General features: G+C 42.6%; 1 protein-coding gene across 4 annotated transcripts in view; it reads left to right on the forward strand.

The window, feature by feature from the left end:
- DPYSL2 (dihydropyrimidinase like 2) overlaps nucleotides 1-20,224 on the forward strand; it is an 86,679-nt gene that overhangs the window by 34,340 nt on the left and 32,115 nt on the right. For all 4 annotated transcript variants that reach the window (XM_028707653.2, XM_028707654.2, XM_028707655.2 and 1 more), the window contains exons 2-3: nucleotides 2,330-2,418; nucleotides 4,767-4,951. In XM_028707653.2, coding sequence (XP_028563486.2) covers nucleotides 2,330-2,418; nucleotides 4,767-4,951 — 274 coding nt within the window. The remainder of the gene's footprint in view (nucleotides 1-2,329; nucleotides 2,419-4,766; nucleotides 4,952-20,224) is intronic.

A 20,224-nucleotide genomic window follows, 5' to 3' on the forward strand; every position in this document is an offset into this window, starting at 1 on the left:
TAGATAATAAAAGATGGGGAAGAGTCAGCTCTAAGTTTCCATCACACACCTTTTGTAAAATAGAGCTTCCCTCCCAAAATAGAGAAACCGTAGGCTCCCCTCCCCCTCCCACCGTCTTTTGCACCGAATGAAGTCTTATCTCAAATTGAAACTTTGAAGTCCTTGCAGTTGGTTTGTTCCGCAGTTTGTGATCTCATCTCTTCCAGTACTTTATTCCAATGAAGCTCTAATTAACTGGAGAACCTTGGCTTCTTAATGGCGGCATTGGAGGGTTTTTGTTAGGCGAAGTGCTTTTAAATTCAGTGCCTCCCTGCCCCCCACATTCCATGCAGGAGCGAGAGCCAGGTACCCAGAGGAACTGTGAGCGAAGCCAGTTCCCCCCATCCCTGGAGGGAATTTGCAAGGATGATTTACCCTCAATCATCCTTGTTTTTCTTTTGCCTACGATCTCCTGCTGTTGTGGGGCTGCCTCCATTAAGGCAGAGCGGAACCGGATGGTTGGCTGTGGTGACTGGTAGGGATGGGTGACGTATTGATAAAACGTCCAAAATTGTTTGGAAGTCCACACCATGACAATGGTTTCATAATATTTGACATGGTGATATATCGCAAATCACAATGTGTGTGTGTGTATGCGTGCTATGCAGCTTTTACTGTCCCTGGCCATTGGCCATGCTAGCTGGGGCTGATAAGAGTTGGGAGTCCAGCAAGGGTGGAGGAATTAGAAGTTTTGACAGCCGGGCAGGGAAGGTGACCCATTTCTGCATGCACTGTTTGAAATTGTGGCCAGCTGATTGCCAGTCCCTGCAAACTCTTTTATTTGGTTTCCCTGATTGGGTTTCCCTGAGAAATTTGATTCCGTTCACATTTAAAGGTGAATCTACCTAATTTGCACTTTCTGAAACAATGCGAACTCTGAAACATAGTCATCCATCAAAATTGGCATTTCCCCACATTCATGCAATTCAAGTTTCTAGCCCAGGAATGAGTACAAAAATGCATACACTGGGGGAAAGTCTGCATAAAAATGCATATTTTTTGAGTGTAGAAAAGTGCATCCTATTATGGGAAATTGCTTTGCAAAAATGTCTGTATTAGGCAAAATTGCATAAAAAATGTGTCTGTCTAGCTAAAATAGCACTACAATGCTGATGAGTTTTCATGGATATTCTTTTTATTAGAAAAACTGTAAACTGACATGGAAATGTGGTGAATTGCACTTAAGACTGACTGAAAAAAGGAGAAATAAAGGTGGAATCTACACACATATAAAAACCGTTCTGAAAACGCTTTTTAAAAGCGTTTTTAAAAACACATTGAATTTTCCATAAGGCTCACCATTGCCACCTAGTGTCACATTGTATATTGCACTTAAAACACACTTTAAATGGTTTATTTGCAGCTGTATAGTCCTCAGAAAAATCAAAACTGACAGGTTCCACCATTCCTACTCACACTTGAAATAGATGGGCGTGACTTGAGCGAAACAGCCTCAAAAGACATAAGGGGAGGCCTGTGAACCGGTGGTTCACTGCCACAGATCTGGAGGGTTACATGCTCGCCATCTACAGTGGACAGGATGCAAATAAACATGTCTTCCTTAACACACTGGTTTCAGTGTGGCGTGTGCTGGCTTCAATACTAGTGCAGGATAAATGCTTCTGTTTCTACTATTAAAACATTTTTATCTGGTTGAAATGTAGTCTCTCTGGCTTTCTGCTTCCCTGTCCCTCCCTTCTCCTGCTTAACTTGTGACTGTAGATGTGTTTTCATTGGACTTTACAGTAGCTGCATAAGAGGGGAGAAAATATCTCCTGAATTGAAACCTTTCTAGCCCTGAGCTGAAAGGACTTGTTTGTGTTGGAAATCCCATGGCAACAGACTTTTGGTCAGTTTCCTTACTTGCCGTTGACTCAGTACAAACCCAAGTGAAGTAACCTCTATGGTGTCTTTAGGCAGCTAAGCTTGCAGCTAAATTAAAAATAAGGCTTTTTGGAAAGTCGTTAATATGCCTCATCTAAAGCATGTTGCTCTGCAGTAGCCAAATCTTGGAAAGACTTTAATTGGTGGTGGATGCTGCTTAATAAACAGATATACAAACTCTGTCTGCGTAACCTAATTTTTACTGTTTTTCAGTTGTCACATTGACGAAAGGTTCTGTGGCTCTGAAGCATCATTTCATCTTTCCAGTTGAAAGTCTTGTAGCTGACTTGTTTATATGAAACAGCCTTTGAATAATTCAAAGAGAGATTCTACCGCAGCTTTTTAATCTGGCACAGTACACTTGTCTTCCCATAATTAAGTATTGTTTGATGTCTCTTTGTTTCAGAGTGATCGTCTTTTGATCAAGGGTGGTAAAATTGTTAATGATGACCAGTCTTTCTATGCAGACATTTACATGGAAGATGGCTTGATAAAGTAAGTACCCAGTAATATTTTTTTGGGAGTGGGGTTGCATATCAGAAATGTAAAATCTCATAAAAGAAATCGCAGAGGACAACTCAGCAAGGCTTTTGTGTTTTTGTTTTTAAAACCTTAGCTGATGATCGTAGGGTCCGGGTAGGTTTATGTTGGGAGAGTCATTTGTTAGATATTGGGTTCTGAACCATATAATGCTTTAAAGGTCAAAACTGGCAGCTTTCTGGGGTTGTCTAAAAACTGGGCATAGGGTTCCATTCTCATAAGAAGCTACCTAAGAACCGCCTTGCCTTTAGGGAAGAGGAGAGAGAGAAAAGGCACAACACCTTGGAGAGCTGCCCAGTATCTGACTCTTGGTGTTCTAGCTGAGGTGGCCTCTCTCCCAACATTTCTCTCTCATTTGAGGACTCATTTCTTACTTTGTTTTTTTTTTTATCATATTCTTGAATGGTGACCCACCTTGGATTAAACTGTAGCCTGGTGGTAGGTCCCGATCCATCAGCTGAAGATCAGAGCTCTAGAGCAGCCTTCATTCAACCTTGAGTTGTTGGGATACAACCCCATTGTCCTCAGCCAGCATGTGCAAAGGTTGGGGGTAGTGGAGTCTGCAGTTCACTGGAGTCTGTTTTTTTTTTTTTTTAATAAATTTTTTATTACAGTTCACTGGAGTCTGGGGACCAGGGGTTGGGGAAGGTTTCTTTAGGATCTTGGGCAGAGCGTTCCCCATCACTTGTTCCCAGAACTCCTTTAATTTGTCCTTCTCCAACCTGGTGCCAGAGAGTGTGGTTGTTCTGTCTGGGGCTGATGGGAATTGTTGTTCTCAACATATGTGGAGGCACCAAGTTGCAGGAAGGCTTCTTTAACTGGAGATGCTAGCAACTGAATCTGAAAGCCTTTGTGTGGGAAGCATTTGCTGTGCCACTCTGATCCCTTCCTACTAATCAGAGTGTGCTTCCTACTAATCAGAGTGTGCCTAAGCATGTTTGGCTTCTGTGTCCACCTAATAATAATAATAATAATAATAATAATAATAATTTTGTTCTCTAGTGTTATCTGCAAGCTCATCCCCTAATCGACAGTAGCTTTGCCTACTTTAGTTTCTGAGCTATAGGTTGTCAGTGGAACAAGCTTTTTAGGCTACAATCTGGTGCACACTTACATTAAGCTCAGTGGGACTTCCTTGTGAGTAAGCATGCATAGGATGGCAGTGTTGCAGTAGGGCTGGGAGCCCTATCTCAAATCCATTGGATCCAGTAGGGTGATTCTGACAATGTTGGATCCAGGTTTTAAGAGAGTTTCTTCCAGCACATACTTTTTGACATAATAAAAACATCTTCCAGACTTCCTTGGAATAAAATTTTCTTTGCGTAGGAGAAAGGAGGAAACATGGATACACATCTTGGCTACATGTTCAACACATCTGTTCTTTTACTCAGAATTTAAAGTAAGAGTAGTGAGTGACAGACATGTAATTATATTATCTCTCTCTCACACACAAACAACAAGAACTTTAAAATATGAGCAGGTTTAATATGCTTCTTGGATGAAGAGACCTGAAAGGTTTCAAGTCAGTTTCAGAAAGTTCTAAGTTTCTCCTATATCCGGGGTCCTGGGGGCCACATGACATCCTAGGGAACCTTTCAGGGACCACATGACAGTGGTGGGTTGGGCCAGAGGAAAAAGTGGGTGGGGCAGTGAATGTGATTGTTATATTTGTACAGTAGGCTACATTCTAACTACAGTATGCTAAGTGAGAGGCTCCCTCGCACACACATTTCTCTGATCTCAACCAAAGCAAACAAAACACATTATTCAACTGCAACAATGATTATTTCTTAGATTTATTAGTCACTTGTTACCAAGGCCTTCATGTGGCTTACTTTTTTTGTCCTATTGAGGAACAGATGTGTATTAAACTTGGTTTTTCTAGAATTTAGATCCCACAGAGCTTCAATAATACTGTATACCATGTTGCAACTCCTATCGTTTATAGAAAAGCAAGCACAACCTCTCTTGGTTTTGTGTAGCCACGAATGCAAACATTCCTGTTGGGCGATGAGAATGATGGCAAAGCAGAGGTGGAAAAAAAAGAATCTGATTATATACCACATTTTTCTGTGGAGATGAAGTTGATGTCTCAAGTCTGCTCCTGTTCATGTTACAGCACAGAAGTTGCATTGCTGGAAAGTTCTCAAAATATGATTGGAGGGACACCTGGTGAAAATTTATTAGTTATTGAATTTATTGAATACCACCCTATACCTGGAGGTCTAAAGGCAGCATATGCTTGACTCTGTCCATGTGGTTATGACATTTTGTATGACTCTGCACAAATGGTCTCTTCTCAGACAAATTGGAGAGAACCTGATTGTGCCAGGGGGAGTGAAAACCATTGAGGCTCATGGACGGATGGTGATCCCTGGAGGAATTGATGTCCACACTCGCTTCCAGATGCCTGAGCAGGGGATGACCTCTTCTGATGACTTCTTCCAAGGAACAAAAGCAGCCCTGGCTGGAGGCACCACTATGATCAGTAAGATCTTGCTCTCTATCAAATATAAATGTAATAGGCTTAACACCAATACTTGTACAGTGGTACCTCGGGTTACAGATGCATCAGGTTACAGATGCTTCAGGTTACAGACTCCGCTAACCCAGAAATACAGTCATATCTCGGGTTACAGCTGCTTCAGATTTCGGACGGCCAAAACCATGAAGTACTAGAACAGGTTACTTCCGTGTTTCGGCGGTCGCGCATGCGCAGAAGCTCTAAATCGTGCTTTGCGTATGCACAGAAGCACTTAATCGCCAGACGCAGGTTGCGAACACTGTGGGTTGCGAATGTGCATCCCACACTGATCACGTTCGCAACCCAAGTGTCCACTGTAGTACCTCGGGTTAAGGACTTTGCTTCAGGATGAGAACAGAAATCATGTGGCGGCGGCAGGAGGCCCCATTAGCTAAAGTGGTACCTCAGGTTAAGAACAGTTTCAGCTCAAGAACAGCCCTCCAGAACGAATTAAGTTTTAACCCGAGGTACCACTGTAAGAAGAGAGAGAGAACACAAGCTGGTTCCAGGACAAATGAGGAAAAGGCTCTGTTTGAAACAAACTACAAATATCAATAAAGGGGTGTGACCAATGGAAACTGGGCATGAAATTGATTTTATAGTGTAAAAAAGGTTACCAACAGAAAATACTCCAAGACACTGCTCAAGTTCACATTGAGCTTGATAGCCCTCATGGCCAGTGGCCAGGGATTGTATTTATATTGTGATTTTATGTTGTAACCGCCCTGAGACCTGATGATGATGATGATGATGATGATAAAAGGAGTTCTAGTCCTACAGCCCTACAGCAACTGGCGAGTGACAGTTTCTCTTGCGCATTTTACTGGGAAGTCATCAGAGAACTTTATTTGCAGATTCAGGTTGTGTTTGCAGTCACTTTCACTTAGGGGGAAGATTACAGCCCATCCATTAAAGAAGAGGCAGCTCTGTCATTTGCAGAACTTCCTTATGGGAAACCTATGATTTTGCTGAGCAGAGAACAGCCACGCTTAGGGCAGACTTTACAAACCTTTCAAGTCAAGTAAAAATTTATTGGTTAACCCAATGCATGTTATAGCCAAACATTTCAAGTCAGACTGATATTATTCACTGTTCCTAAGCCGCCTTCCATGGCCCTTCAACTCCAGGTCTATAAAAAGTTCCAAGGAATGCCCAGGAAGGGGCAGAAGTAACACTACGCTCCCTCCAACCTTGCCACGGATTATTTCCCTAACTTCAAAGGGGGTCACTGGCTGTCAGTGCCAGACCCAAGACACTATGCAGCTAACTGGGAAATAAATGTTCACCCACCGACTCTGCTGCCATAGGTATGAATGGAAAGAGCTTGAGTTGAAAGTGACTGTACCAATGTGAGCAGCTGTTCCAGTGCATATTTACACTGGAAGATGAGACATTGAGAAGAGTGAGACTGCTGTTCATGACCCCAGATATCAAAGTACCCACTAGCCACACCGCTAGCAGCTGCTAATTCAGCGTTAATTGGAAGGCATTAATTAGAAAGGGCTGTATGTGCATGACCTCTTCCTCACAAACAGGACCTCGGTTTGACCCAGATGTACTGATTTGCTGCATCCTCTTGCCTTTGCAATTAGACTAGCAGAGCCTATACATTTTGTTTTGTATCTCTGGTTCTACAGAATACTAGAACGTTATTCATTTGAAATGAAAATTTGGGGGTAATAGTTTCGGGGTTGGCGGTGGGGTCTGGCACCCTTGTACACCCCCTCCCCCCCGATGCCCATGTGTCCCACTTATTAATTTAGAAACAATCTAAAATACTCTCAATAGTAACACAGATAAAATCATCACAAAATTTAAAATAACTATACATAACTAAATTATATGTCTGGGTAGACTTGCTGGGGGAAAGGTTTTGTACTCCCCCCACCCCATACACATTTGCTGTGTCAAGAAGGGAAAGGCAGCTGGGGTGGGTGTGTGGCTCAGTCATGTGAGCCTCACTGTAGTCAGACGTCGTACATACTGGGTAGAGTCAATATGGTGCCCTTCAGATGTTGCTCAACTGCAACTGCCAACATCCCTGATCATTGACCATGATTGCTGGGGTAGATGGAGGTTGTAGTCCAGCGACACCACATTGCATACCCCTGGCCTATAAAGAGACCCCTCCAGGTTCCTAGGTCTTCAGCCTGATATATATGAGTCTTTACTCATATTTTCATGCTTTTCCTCCAGACCTGAAATGGGCATCAACCAGTTGGTGCACTGACAACTGAGCAACTGTTTGCCCACCATGATCAGCTTTTAGCTTGGAGATGGCCAATGCGGTGTCTTCTGCCCGTCGCTGAACTACGGCTCCTATCAACCCTGAACAATGCTTGCTGTGGCTGATGGGATTTGTAGTCCAAGCGCTGCAGGGCGAGACCCCTGTTTTGGCTGCTGGCTTTTGATGCCTTAATAGGAACACAGGAGACCTCCTTGCACCAGGCCTGACTCCTTGCCCATTTACTGTAGGTTCCTTTTAGTCCCTGATGTTACTATTTGTGGGCTTCCAGGCACCTGCGCCTCTGGACACTATATAGGGGGGGGGGGGAAATGTAATGTGAGACAGAAGCTGGTAGACAGTTGAATTTCTCTAGCAGATTCAGAGGTGTGATCCATAAGTTGACACTTTGCACGTGGTGATACTTATGCCTTCCAGGTACAAAGAGATTCAAAAGACTCCACCTTTGAAAAATCTGGGGAAACAAAATCAATTGTGTTTCCTTTGGTTACTTGCAAAATATCATAAGATATGTATTTCTGCAGAGTTTGGAATGAATCAGGGATACTGGGCAAACAGACACAGATTTGCAGATTTCCCTTCCCTTTTCTATTTTATACTTTGCTCCATCACAGTACATAAAATATAGCTCTGTTTTAATGAATCTTAAAATTGTTACAATCCTAATTTAATTCCAGTGTTAAATAAAAATGTATTTAGTTTACATTATTTGAGGGGTGTGTGTATATATAGGCATGAATTAGAATCTTTTATTTTTCCTGTGGAAACTTAAATCTGACTTCCCAATACATAATAATTTAATTGATTGTAATAAGACCTATAAAGTTTTACAAGGAATATTAAAATTATCACTAAAACCAATTAAGAACAATTAAAGATAATTTTAATTATTAATAAAAAGGATTAAAACATGTCAACATTTATGTGTCTGCAGAGGCTAGCCTGAACAAAAATGTTTTAAGAAGGTGCTGAAAAGAGTGCTTCCCCCTTATCCCCATTTCAGCAGCTCAGGGGAGGCTTTGGAGCAGCCGGCGGCCACGCTCCTGGGCTGCTTCCGTGGGGGAGCTGCGCTACTTTGCCAGCGGCGTATGGTCCTGAATATAAGCCTTACTTTAACTTTTCACGTTCAGAATTTGGAAAAAAAACCCGTGGCTTATATTCGGGCCAATATAGTAAATGCTATGTTTGATGCTGATCCTGGCCTTATTTTTTCTTTTTTCTTTTTGGATTTCGGTCAATTTTTTGGTGTCCTATGGACATTGTCTTGAGTTAGTTGCTTTTCTACAAAATTCATAATAACCGCATGTTGTTCAAATGGGAAAGAATTGAAACTGGATACTCTTTTCACCTCTGGCACCAAAGTATTTTTTTGGTCTGCCCTGACACACTTTAAAACATTAATTATTTAACTTAATTTGAATTACATTTGTATGTGTGTTATATAACCACATTTATTTTTTATTACCTGAGGGATGAAAACACTTTAATAATTGCATTTTTACTTATCTGAACTTGCAGAAGCATTTGTTTGCCAAAACTACGTGGAATAATAATAAAAAAAAAAATCTGGCAGATGGATTGCATGCAGAGATATACTCCCTGCCCCACACCTTTTAGTATTGCTTTCTGGTAACTACCGTATTTTTCGCACCATAGGGCGCACCGGACCATAGGGCGCATCCAGTTTTTAGGGGGGGGGAATCAAGGAAAAAAATCTCCCCCCCCCAGCCCCAAAGAGCAGCGTACAGGCTGCGCACAACCTCTCCCTGCCAGAGGGGTTGCGCGCAGCTATGGCACAAGCCAAGGCAGCTAGTGGGATGGATCCCGCTCGCTGCTTTGGCTTCCCCTTTAGCCCCGTGCAGCCTCTCCCTCCCGGGAGACGCTGCGCAGGGCTTTCCTGGCTTTACTGGGAGGTGGGGCGATTCCCTCACCTCTCCCAAAAGCCCGCAGAAGCCGCGCAACCCCTTTAAAGAGATTGCGGCTTCTCCTGGCTTTTCTGGGAGGTGGGGGAATTCCCCCACCTCCCGCAAAACCGGCAGAAGCCGTGCACACTTTAAAAGGGCTGCACAGCTTCTCCTGGCTTTCCTGGGAGGTGGGAGAAGGGACTGATGCGGCCAGTCAGCCCCTTCTCCCTCCTGTGGAAAAGCCCACAAGGGCGCACAGAGCTTGTGTGCGGCTCTTGGGGGCTTTTCCCGCCTGCCTCCCCACTGCATTCGCTCCATAGGACACACACACATTTCCCCTTGCTTTTTAGAAGGGAAAAAGTGCGTCCTATGGTGCGAAAAATACGGTATATATTAAAAGGTAAAGGATTCCTGGATGGCTAAGTCCAGTCAAATTCGACTCATCTTGCTTTTCAGGCCGAGGGAGCCAGTGTTTTTCCGAAGACAGCTTTCTGGGTCATGCGGCCAGCATGACTAAACCGCTTCTGGCACAACAAAGCACCATGACCGAACAACGGGAGCTCACCCTCTCACACGAATTCTTACCTTTCCCATATATTGAAAAGCATGACTCAAGCCCTTAAGTTTAACATTGTCAAGAGGACTGGAAACAATTACAAATGAACAAAAAATAATTTATTAAACCCTGCTTCCAACATAATTTATTCATATGAACATATTAAGCCAACCTTGTAAATAAGCCCACAAATTCCTAGCCTGATTTCTTCTTTTTAACTACTCAGCTAAGAAACTACGGCTTCTACCAGCCTGTTCAGTAGAAGACAAAGAAGGAGCACAGGAATCTGTCTTATACTAAGTCACACCATTGCTTCAACTAGTTTGGTCTTGTCTACACAGTGGGTGGCTCAGTGGTTTAGATCACAGAGCCTCTTGGGCTTGCCGATCAGAAGGTTGGCAGTTCGAATCTGCCTGACAGGGTGAGCTCCTGTTGCTCTGTCCCAGCTCCTGCCAACCTAGCTTTTCGAAAGCATACCAGCACGAGTAGATAAATAGGTACTGCTGCGGTATTTCCGTCTGCTCTGGTTTCCGTCACGGTGTCTCATTGCGCCAGAAGCAGTTTAGTTCTGCTGGCTGCATGACCTGGAAAGCTGTGGACAAACTCCAGCTCCCTCACCTGAAGCGAGATGAGTGCCACATCCCATAGTCGCCTTTGACTGGACTTAATCGTCCAGGGGTCCTTTACCTTTTATCTGTCTACACTTACTGGTAGCAGCCTTCCAGATTTTAGACGGGACATTCCCAGTTTCATCTGCAGATTCCAGGAATTGAACCTGAGACCATCTGCATGCAAAGCAGGTTCTCTGCTACTGAGCTTGGCTCCTTCCCTCAGGGGTGTACCTAGGGGTTGGTTAGGTAGGCCCCCGCCAAGGGCGCAGTCCCTGGAGGGTGCAAAAATCACCCCTCTCCATTCTGGTTCAGAGTGGCTAGGGGGGGGCGACACCAATACATCTTGTCAACTCTGCCTTCCCTAAAGGATCATAAGAGGCAGAGCTGAGATGTGGGCTTCCCTTTCAGAAAACAGCATAAAACAGTGAGCTGTTGGAAGAGGAATGTCCCTCTTTTGCCAGTCCACTCACTTGCATGTTATTTTGCATACTCACCTCCGTGGGATTCCTGCTCCTCTAAATCTACCAGATGTACTGCTGAGTCAAATTATTGGTCCAGTTTTGCAGTGCCCCCTACTCTGATTGGCAGAGTCTCCCCACAGTCTCTGGTCATGGCTCTTTCCGAATCTCACTTGAGATGCTTTTAGCTAGAAATGCTGGCAACTAAACATGGGGCCTTCTAGATGCAAAGCATGTTCTGCGCACGCCCTTCTCCCCCCCCCCAACCGAGCTGACGCAAGTTTGTTCTGTCTGACTTCACAATAAGAATATATTGTATACCCTGTCATCTGCCATCATAATGAATGGAAATTATTGCTTTTATGGGATTAAGTCATGCAAATTAGCTGTGACATTCTTGCTCATGGTAGTGTTCATTCATTGGAGATACATTTGTCAAAGTGGCTTATGCCGTAAGTGACCTGCTGATTTTAAGGTGTCGCAAAGATCTTTGGGTGCTGTTACACAGCAGTTTATTGTGGACTTGATGCTGCCCATGCATGCAGGTTTTGTGCGTTGTCCACACAACATCATCACATATTATTTTCCTGTTTTATTGGTATTCATCATTTCCATGGAAAAAGTGTGCAGAGCAAAAATGTGTGGATTCTTTTCTTTCCGCAGTGGGCTAGTTTCTCCACCTGCTTTCCCTTTCTAGTGTCCAGTCAAGCAGGAGGCATTGCAGTTCAAGGTCACCATCCAGCCAGGCAAAAAATACTCAAAGAGGGTGCAAAGTGGGACCAGTGAGGGATGTAGTTTGGGAGGCATGGGTGTGGCTGGCAAAGGTGTCTGGTCTAGTGAGATTCTTGAGGGCCAGAGCGAGAGAGGCCTGGTGGCCCCTGGGCCTCAGCTTCCATATCCGTGTTGCAGTGTTAAAGGCACATATTGTATGTGTACTGTTACATGCCCAATAGCCTTGTCTGAATCCTGAATAACTCCTCAGATATTCCTGCCACTTGCTGAAGAGTGTAGCCCCCATCTGTTTCCCCATCCCCTTCTTACTCCATGACTCTTAAGTGCATTGTGGTAACACAACCAACATGAAGCCTGGTTGTGCGTTGTCTGCAGATGTGTGTGTGTGCTCCTGTAGCTGAAATGCCTCTTAAAAACCTTTCCAGTGCTATTTTCCTAGCTAAAGTAATTTTATGGCTTGCTTTAATGTCGGGATTCTGCTGGGGCCCCTCCCCAGATGAAAGTGCTGCTCAGCTGAGCCTGTGGGGTGGCTTGCCAATTAGCACAGAAGGAAACAGCTGCTTATGCTTTCACGTTGCATCAAGCTTTTTGCATCTGGTCATGTTGATAGGATTTATTATGCCTTCTTGCTTCTGTCCAGAAAGAAAGATTACTGAGGGTGGAAGCCTCTTTTTGAAAGGGGGATGGTATAAACAAAGATTATGGTGTCATGTCAGGCCAGATAAGGCACTGCGTCGTCTTTCAACAGGTCCAAAACAGAATCTTGAGCTTGTTTGTCTTGCAGGATATTGTAGCAGGAGCAGAATCCCATGGATTTTGCAGTCCATTGCCGAATCCAGTAACAGCTGGCATGGCAGGATAGGAAGGGCATTGGAAAATATATTCCCTCTGGCCAACAGGAGGTGGTACCACTGAGATTTGCTTCTAAATTAAATTGAGGCCCGAACTTCAACAGTAGAAGTCATTTTGAAAAGAGGGCTGCAGCTAGCTTGGTGTGTGGGGGGAGAGGGAGTTAAACTACTGTATTTTATGCAGCAGAACAAGAAATCGGTGCAAGAAAAATCCTTCATTCTGTCACTGAAAACCTTTGGATGTTATCTTCAGCCCCCGATGCAAAACTGTCACACTGTCTTCCTTGCCTCTCTTCTCCCCCACTTCCAATTTCTCACATGTTCAGCCCTTAGCGGTTTCTGTGTCTGTCTAGAATATAAAAGTTTAAAAACTGCTCTGAGTTGAGGGTGTCTTGTGTGGGCTTTTTGATGGGTACCAGAGCTGACTAGAGCTACGCAAAATCCTTTTCTGCCCTAACCTGGAAGAACTGGGTTATCCTTAAGCCTGACCCAGGGGAGAAGACGGTGGCTGTGTTTACATTTCATACTAAGCCAAAGCCTGGCTTAGTGTGAACATGCCAGTTCCCAAGGAGGAACTTTTTAGATCAGCACAGCAGCTAAGCCAAGTAATCATAGTACAGACTTGGGCTATAGATTGCAGTAAAGGAGCAGAGAACTTAACCATGATCCTGGGTTCAGATGAGACACTGATTGAAACCTTGGCTTCACTGCCTAAGAAGCCATGGGAGGAGCAAAGTCAGTAAGCCATACTCTGGTTTATCATAACATAGGGATGGTGGAAAAATAGGAATCAATTCACGTTTAAGTGTGAACCAACCCACTTCTCAGTTTCCAAAACAATACACAAACTGAAACACAACCATACCTTGAAATTTTTCTCCTGGTTTTGCAGTGTTATTTTCTAGTCAAGGGTCATTCAACAAGTGTTCAAAATATTAAGAAAATTGGATGACATGAGGTAAAAAAAGTTTGATCACTTGATATGGAACAACCCTCATGTATTGTGTACAAACATGTCTATAGCGGTGAGGTGTTCACAACACAACACAACACAGTGCAGCTTAGGAAAAGTAGTATTACAATAAAGTGTATATTAGGAAAAATTGCATACAAATGTGTAACTCAGGAAAAAATGCACTAAAATGCTAATGAATTTTCATGAGCACCTTCTTGAAGAAATAGTACAAACTGAATAAATAGTACAGTTGTACAAACTGGAACACTGATGTGGAAAAAATGAGAGAGAAACTGAAACTGACAGATTCATCCAGCTTTACTAGGATGTGTGCACCATGTCTGCCGCAAACGCTGTGAATATCCTTCCACAGCAGGCTTGCTGTTGAAATTATGTATAGCTACGTTTGTAGTCTGTGCCTCTCTTACACTGGAGGCCTTGGTGCAGATTCACTCTGGCCATTAAAAGAGATGAGTGTGATGTTGATGATGGTATGACAGGTTGAACCCTCTCTTGGCTCATGGTACATTAAAAGGAACAAAGTGGGAACACGGTTGCCTTTTATTCTAGTTACACTGGCTTCCTTACTGTCACTTAAGAGAGTGTGTGTGTGTGTGTGTGTGAGAGAGAGAGAGAGAGAGAGAGAGAATGTAGTTTTCCCTGTAGGTCCCCTTCTCCCAATCCTCCCGAACAGTGGAATTTGCAGATAGGGAAGGGAGAGAAGGAACATTTCAAGATCTGAACCAGTGATAGGCAACACGGTTCCCTTCAGATGTTGTTGAACTATAGTTTCTACCAACCCCACCCAACGTAGCTAATGGTCAGGGAAGATGGGAGTTGTAGCCTTGCAGCACCAGAAAGATAAAAATGGGGTAGGGCCATAGCTCAGTGAGTAGTGTTTAGGATGCAGAAAGTCTCACGTTCAGTTCCTGGCATCCTCAGGTGCGGCTGGGAATGTCTGCTGCCTGAAACCCAAAAAAGCAACTGCCAGCTTTCAGTGTTCCTAATGAGGCACCTGAATTTTAAAGAAGAAAAGCACACCCATAAAATTGTATTTAATTGTGTGACTTGATTTCATAAGCAACTGCATTTGCCACGTTCATTATTCAAGCTACTGTATGGTCATTAACAGGGGCTAACAGGCTTGAGTGAAATTGCCTTATGGGATGGCGAATTCTTTGCTTAGCTGAAGACTACAGAGTGCTAAAATGGCATTATTGCCAGCCTCTTTGCAACAGACGTATGTTGGATGGCTGACCTAGATATTTCTCTCTTCCTTCTCCCCCTCCCCACATACGCTGAATATGACAAGAAGGATTTGGCATCTTTTCTAGGGAAGCAACCACTGTTAAGTGCTCTGTGCAATCACATTTTAATCTCAAACTGCCACAAAATGGCCCAGATCAATGCAAGCTTCTTTCATGCTGTAGGGTAAACAACATTCTGATGGACTTGATTCATCCTCTTCCCCTTTTGCCTTTAGGTTAGTATTGCTCTGTTCAAACTCACAACATTTATGTCTCTTTCTGGATGACCTCTGTACTTAGTCTGTAATAACAAAAGTGTGAGGATATAAGGTTGCCTGGAAATAATTTATCCTGGCATGCATATTACCATATTTTTCACTGTATAAGACACACTTTTCCCCCTGCAAAAATTAAGGGGAAATGTGTGTGCATCTTATGGAGCGAATGCAGGCTCCACAGCTTCGTGTTGCTTTCACTGAAGCCTGGAGAGCGAGAGGGGTCAGTGCGCAGAGAGGGAGAGCTGCGCAGTGCCCCTTCAGCGAAGCGGGAGGAGAAAAGGAGCCCCTTCCGTTTCTCCTCCCGCTTTGCTTGTTCTCCTCCTCTAAAACTAGGTGCGTCTTATGGTTGGGTGCGTCTTATACAGCGAAAAATACGGAAATTGGGAGTGCTGTGGACTGAACCTGGGACCTTCTGCATGCAAAGCGTATACTCTGCTGTTGTGTTATGGTCCCTCCCTAGAGGGATAAGCGTTGTGTTAGTTCAAGAACAAAATGGCAGAATTTGGAAGATCTACACAGATGGAACACAACTTCTGGAAATAAGAAAGTTGAGCTTTCCCAGGGGCAACACTGGGGCTTTGGAAAAATGTAATGAAAGAGTGCCCTTCAGAAAATGAATGGTTGTTGCCTAGAGGCAATGGTTCTTGGCAAAGGTTCTTTCCAGTGCCTTTTGGGTCAACACAGCAGTGGTTGGTGAGCACACACTGTGGTTGCTAGGCACCCACAAAACACCCCCCAAACCATCAGAATAGGTGTTTAGGAGTTGCTCAGGGCTGCTCACTCACTACCCTCTTAGAAGTGTCTGTGTGCCTGAACACCATAGCATGAAAGCCAATTCTTGCTCCTTGTTTCCTTCAAGCATACTCATTCTTAAATTGGCTTAACTTTGATTCAGGGTTTAGTTGCCAGTTCATAGGAACATAGGAAGCTGCCTTAGACCACACCAGACCATCACCCAGGGTTGTCCACACTTGGTCAGCTGTGGCTCTCTAGGGCTTCAGAGCAGGGTCTCTTCCAATCAATACTTCCAGTGTAGGCAGCAAGAATGAATCTGTGTTTTCTCTGTATTCTGGCTATTTTTATCATTTCTGGGCATTTGGACAGATTAACTAATGGTTTCATTTTGGATGTACACTCTCCTATTGTTTAATGCTTTTGGATCCAGATCTTTTTATTCATTTTTTTATTTTGGAATTGATGTGGCAAATGAAATGTCAGTGGCTCTGTGCACAGCAGTTGTTTATATCCTAGTGATCACCATTCTTAGACTAGCATGCATCATCTGGCTCCCCGCTCACTTTCCTTTAAGCTCATCCATTTCGTTTTGGAAAGAGAGACTTATTCATTGGATCTAGCAGACAGAAAACAACATATAACATCATTTGTCTCCTTGGATTCATTTAGAATCAGGAAGTAAACAAGACATTGTTGCATTTGCAGTTGGTTTAGCAGTTGTCTCCGAGTGGAATATCCCTCTTTTCCTAATCTGCATCTATTCCAAGTCAGTTACTTAAATATTTGATCTGCAAAGGATTTGTGAAACAGAAGGGAAGCTTTTGTTTTATTCTTAGCTTGGAAAGGAATTTTAGTTGCAAATGATTCCCAGGCTACGCACACACTTCCTTTTTTCTCTTCTTTTTTGTGGGTCAGTGGCGACAGAACGTTGGAGATCTTTTAACCATAGAAGTGGTGCTGTATCCATAGAAGTCATGCATGCTTCCTGCTCCAAGCCTCCCCATCACATATTTCCCTTTGCAAACCTTCATCACAGTAAAGCATTACGTTGATTACCATCAAGGGAAGATTCCCAGCTGGGTATAATTGCTGTTTACAACTCAGCACTTTGTTCTGGCATCGTCAATCTCATTTCCTTCCTTTCCTCTTTCCCTCCATACTTCTTCCCTTGTGTGTTGTGTCACCGAAGCTAGCCATGGTTAATGCTAATTGGACTGTTTTAAAGCAGGACTTGAGGCTGGTTAGCAAACCCTGGTTAAGAGGGAAGCTGGTTAGTAGGAACCACAGCAACTTATGATTGTGCTTTCTTCTGTTAGCCTGATTAAGCTAAGTGGCCTGGTTAACACATCAGTGGTAAGCCATGGTTTATGTAGCTTAACTGATTGGTTTGTATAGCCAACTAATTATGGTTTGTTTATGGTCTATGAACCAGAAGATGAAAACATTGTTTTAATTTGGCAAATGATTCTTTGCTTGAGTAAACAATGGTTTCTTGTTACCTATGACAACATTATCCTCATTTGTTTTGGTGCCGTATCCCTACATGCTTACCAGGCTACAGAGAAGAGAGGCAAGAAGAGTTAGAAAATGAAACCAACACTGAGCAAATAAATAAATAGTGCTGTGGCTACTCACCTGTGAGACTGATTTCTGGTGTATTATTGTTTGTGAATTCAGCCACCATGTGTGCTCCATTTCTCAGCCTGGCCCTGATAGCCATTGTTAAGAGAATTCCAATGTTATATCTGTATTGTCACTATGAAACTCAGAAGAGGTTTCCCAGGACTTGGGCAATACTTTGCCTTCCAGTATTTGCCAGGTGCAAATAAAGTGTTCCTTCTATTTTATGAAAAGCAGCAGTGTATTTTAATAAAACAGTTAAACAAGCCACAGTAAGGAACCCATTGGGTGGGATGTCTCACTAAAGGATTCCTCGCCTCTTGAAAAATGCATGACTTTTGCATTATTATTATTATTATTATTATTATTATTATTATTATTATTATTATTATAATTTATATACTGCCCTTCATCTGAATATCTCAGGGCGGTGTACAACATTAAAAACATAATTTACATAACATAATAAAAAGCAATAAAACAATTACAGAAAATAATAATAGTAATAATACAGTCCTCCATATTTAAAGGGCATTGATTGTTTAATGGCCAAAGGCCTGGGTGAAGAGGAATGTGTTCCCCCAGTGCCTAAAGACATGTAATGATGTCGCCAGGTGAGCCTCTCTGGAGAGACCATTCCACAGACGGGGAGCCACTACAGAAAAGGTCTGTTCTCATGTTGTCACCCTCTGGACCTCTCATTGGGGAGGCACATGAAGAGGGGCCTCAGATGACAAGCGCAGGGTTTGGGCCAGTCCGTATGGGGAGAGGCTGTCCTTAAGGTATTGAGGTCCTGAGCCATGTAAGGTATAGCAGATCCCACTGCTAACACCAAAATGTTGCAGATCCCCCTGCTCTGGTTACTGAATACGGCAGATCCCACCTATGTATACATTATATAACCACCCTGGGTTATCTTTGGGTTTTTATGTGGAGGTAAACTTTTTAAATTGATATTTTATTGAAAAAAATTAAATTATAAAGCAATAAAGTGATACAAATAGATTTAAAAAAAAACTGTGTAAAGAAAACAAAACTGTGTAAGGGGGAAAAACATATGAATATTAACAAAAATACCCTAACCCATACATTCTTTTATAAATTTGATATTATTATACTAATACTAATGTAAATATTAATGGCCTACTACATTTTGTATAAATTCATTCCAAAATTGTCATATTTATCCAAGCAGTTGCAAGTGTTCTCATATTATCAATCCACTGATTAAAGGAGATAATGTCTTTATTTTTCCAGTTCATCAATATCGTTCTCTTGGCTACCATTAGAGTGCATAAAATCCATTTTTGTTGTCCTGTTGTTAACTTCCATATAGTAGAAGAAGCAGCTTATACTCTTCCCTTGTCCCTCACTGGAAACTTCCTAAATCAGTGGTGTCAAGTGTGAGATGTGGTTTTAATAAAAGTCCCATCCCACAAAGTTTGCTGAACACTGAGTATGCATATTCTGTAACAGCAACTCTGAATTCATGTGTAGGGAGGAAGCTGGCCAGCTCCCACTGCTAACTCGTAATTACATTCTTAAATGAAATGGCTTGCAAGAGGAAATTCACTTGGTAGAGTTCCCACAATTTCATCACATGCAGGCAGACCTAATGCTGTTGAGGTTAAGTCACACTACTCAGATGTATTAGAACATACAAATGTTATTTAATATTTCACTTGGGAGGCAAAGATGTCCACTAAGAGTTTTTTGTGTATCCTTTTTTTAAGGATTTCTGTGTTATAAATGACTTTTGACTTATGATCAGCTCTTGCTCATTTGATTTTGTGTGCATAAAACAGTAAGCGTTTTTATAGTGTGCGGAAAGTTTGATGCAACCTTTAAGCAAAGTTTCTAATTAAAACTAACACCCGTTAACATGAAACAGTTTTCCTGCTGTTAAGTGTTGTTCCCTAACTCAAACAATGAAGGAAATTTCCTATATGCTTTTAATGATTAGCCAGACCTTTGTGTGTGTGAGCATAAAGTTTAGGGGAGCAGGGAAGAGAGAGCGTTCCCTATGTGCAGATAATTGTTATAGTGTCTATTAATAGTTATGCCAGGAAAAAGTGGCCGAATAAAGCACACACTGTTCATTTGCACAGCCAGGATGTTTTGTACACACACATGTGCACAAAGATGGCAGTGCAGTATAATAGCAGGAAACGATAAAATGCTTCTTCCTTGCCTATTCCCTGCTCCCCAACTGTCCACAATGGATTTCACTTTTTTATGCATGCAGAGCTTTTACTATCAAAGGGGAGGTTTTTGCTGCATAGGATGTTCTCGTACTCTTTATTTATTCACTTCATATAATTTATGCACTGCTTGATTGTAAAAACAAACCTCAAAGCAGTGTGCAAAAGGAATAAAAAATGAAATTGTCAGTTAAAACAGTTCAAAACAATGATTTTTTTTAAAAAAGTTAAAATGGGTGATACACTTGAAAAAAGATTAACATACTGGTCAACATTCTGCATGTCTGTGTAGGCTTGTCTAGCAAAAAATGTTTTTAACAGGGTCCGAAAAGAGTACAACGAAGGTGTTTGCCTGATAAATGGATAAAGAAAACAATGCCCGACCTGAAGAATTTGGAGCAAATGATTCAGCAGAGGAAACACAGCCCAGAATAACTAAGGAGATAGTACAAGAATACTTGGCTAGTCTAGATGTATTCAAGTCTCCAGGGCCAGATGAACTGCATCCAAGAGTATTAAAAGATGTGATCTCAGAACCACTGGCAGTCATCTTTGAGAATTCCTGGAGAACAGGCGAAGTCCCGGCAGACTGGAGGAGGGCAAATGTTGTCCCTATTTTCAAAAAGGGGAAAAGAGAGGACCCAAAGAATTATCGCCCAGTCAGTCTGACATCAATACCAGGGAAGATTCTGGAGCAGATCATTAAGCAAACAGTCTGTGAGCACCTAGAAAGGAATGCTGTGATCACCAATAGTCAGCATGGATTTCTGAAAAATAAGTCATGTCAGACTAACCTGATCTCGTTTTTTGACAGAATTACAAGCCTGGTAGATGAAGGGAACGC

This window comes from Podarcis muralis, chromosome 15 (genome assembly GCF_964188315.1).
Source record: "Podarcis muralis chromosome 15, rPodMur119.hap1.1, whole genome shotgun sequence".
Classification (NCBI taxonomy): domain Eukaryota; kingdom Metazoa; phylum Chordata; class Lepidosauria; order Squamata; family Lacertidae; genus Podarcis; species Podarcis muralis.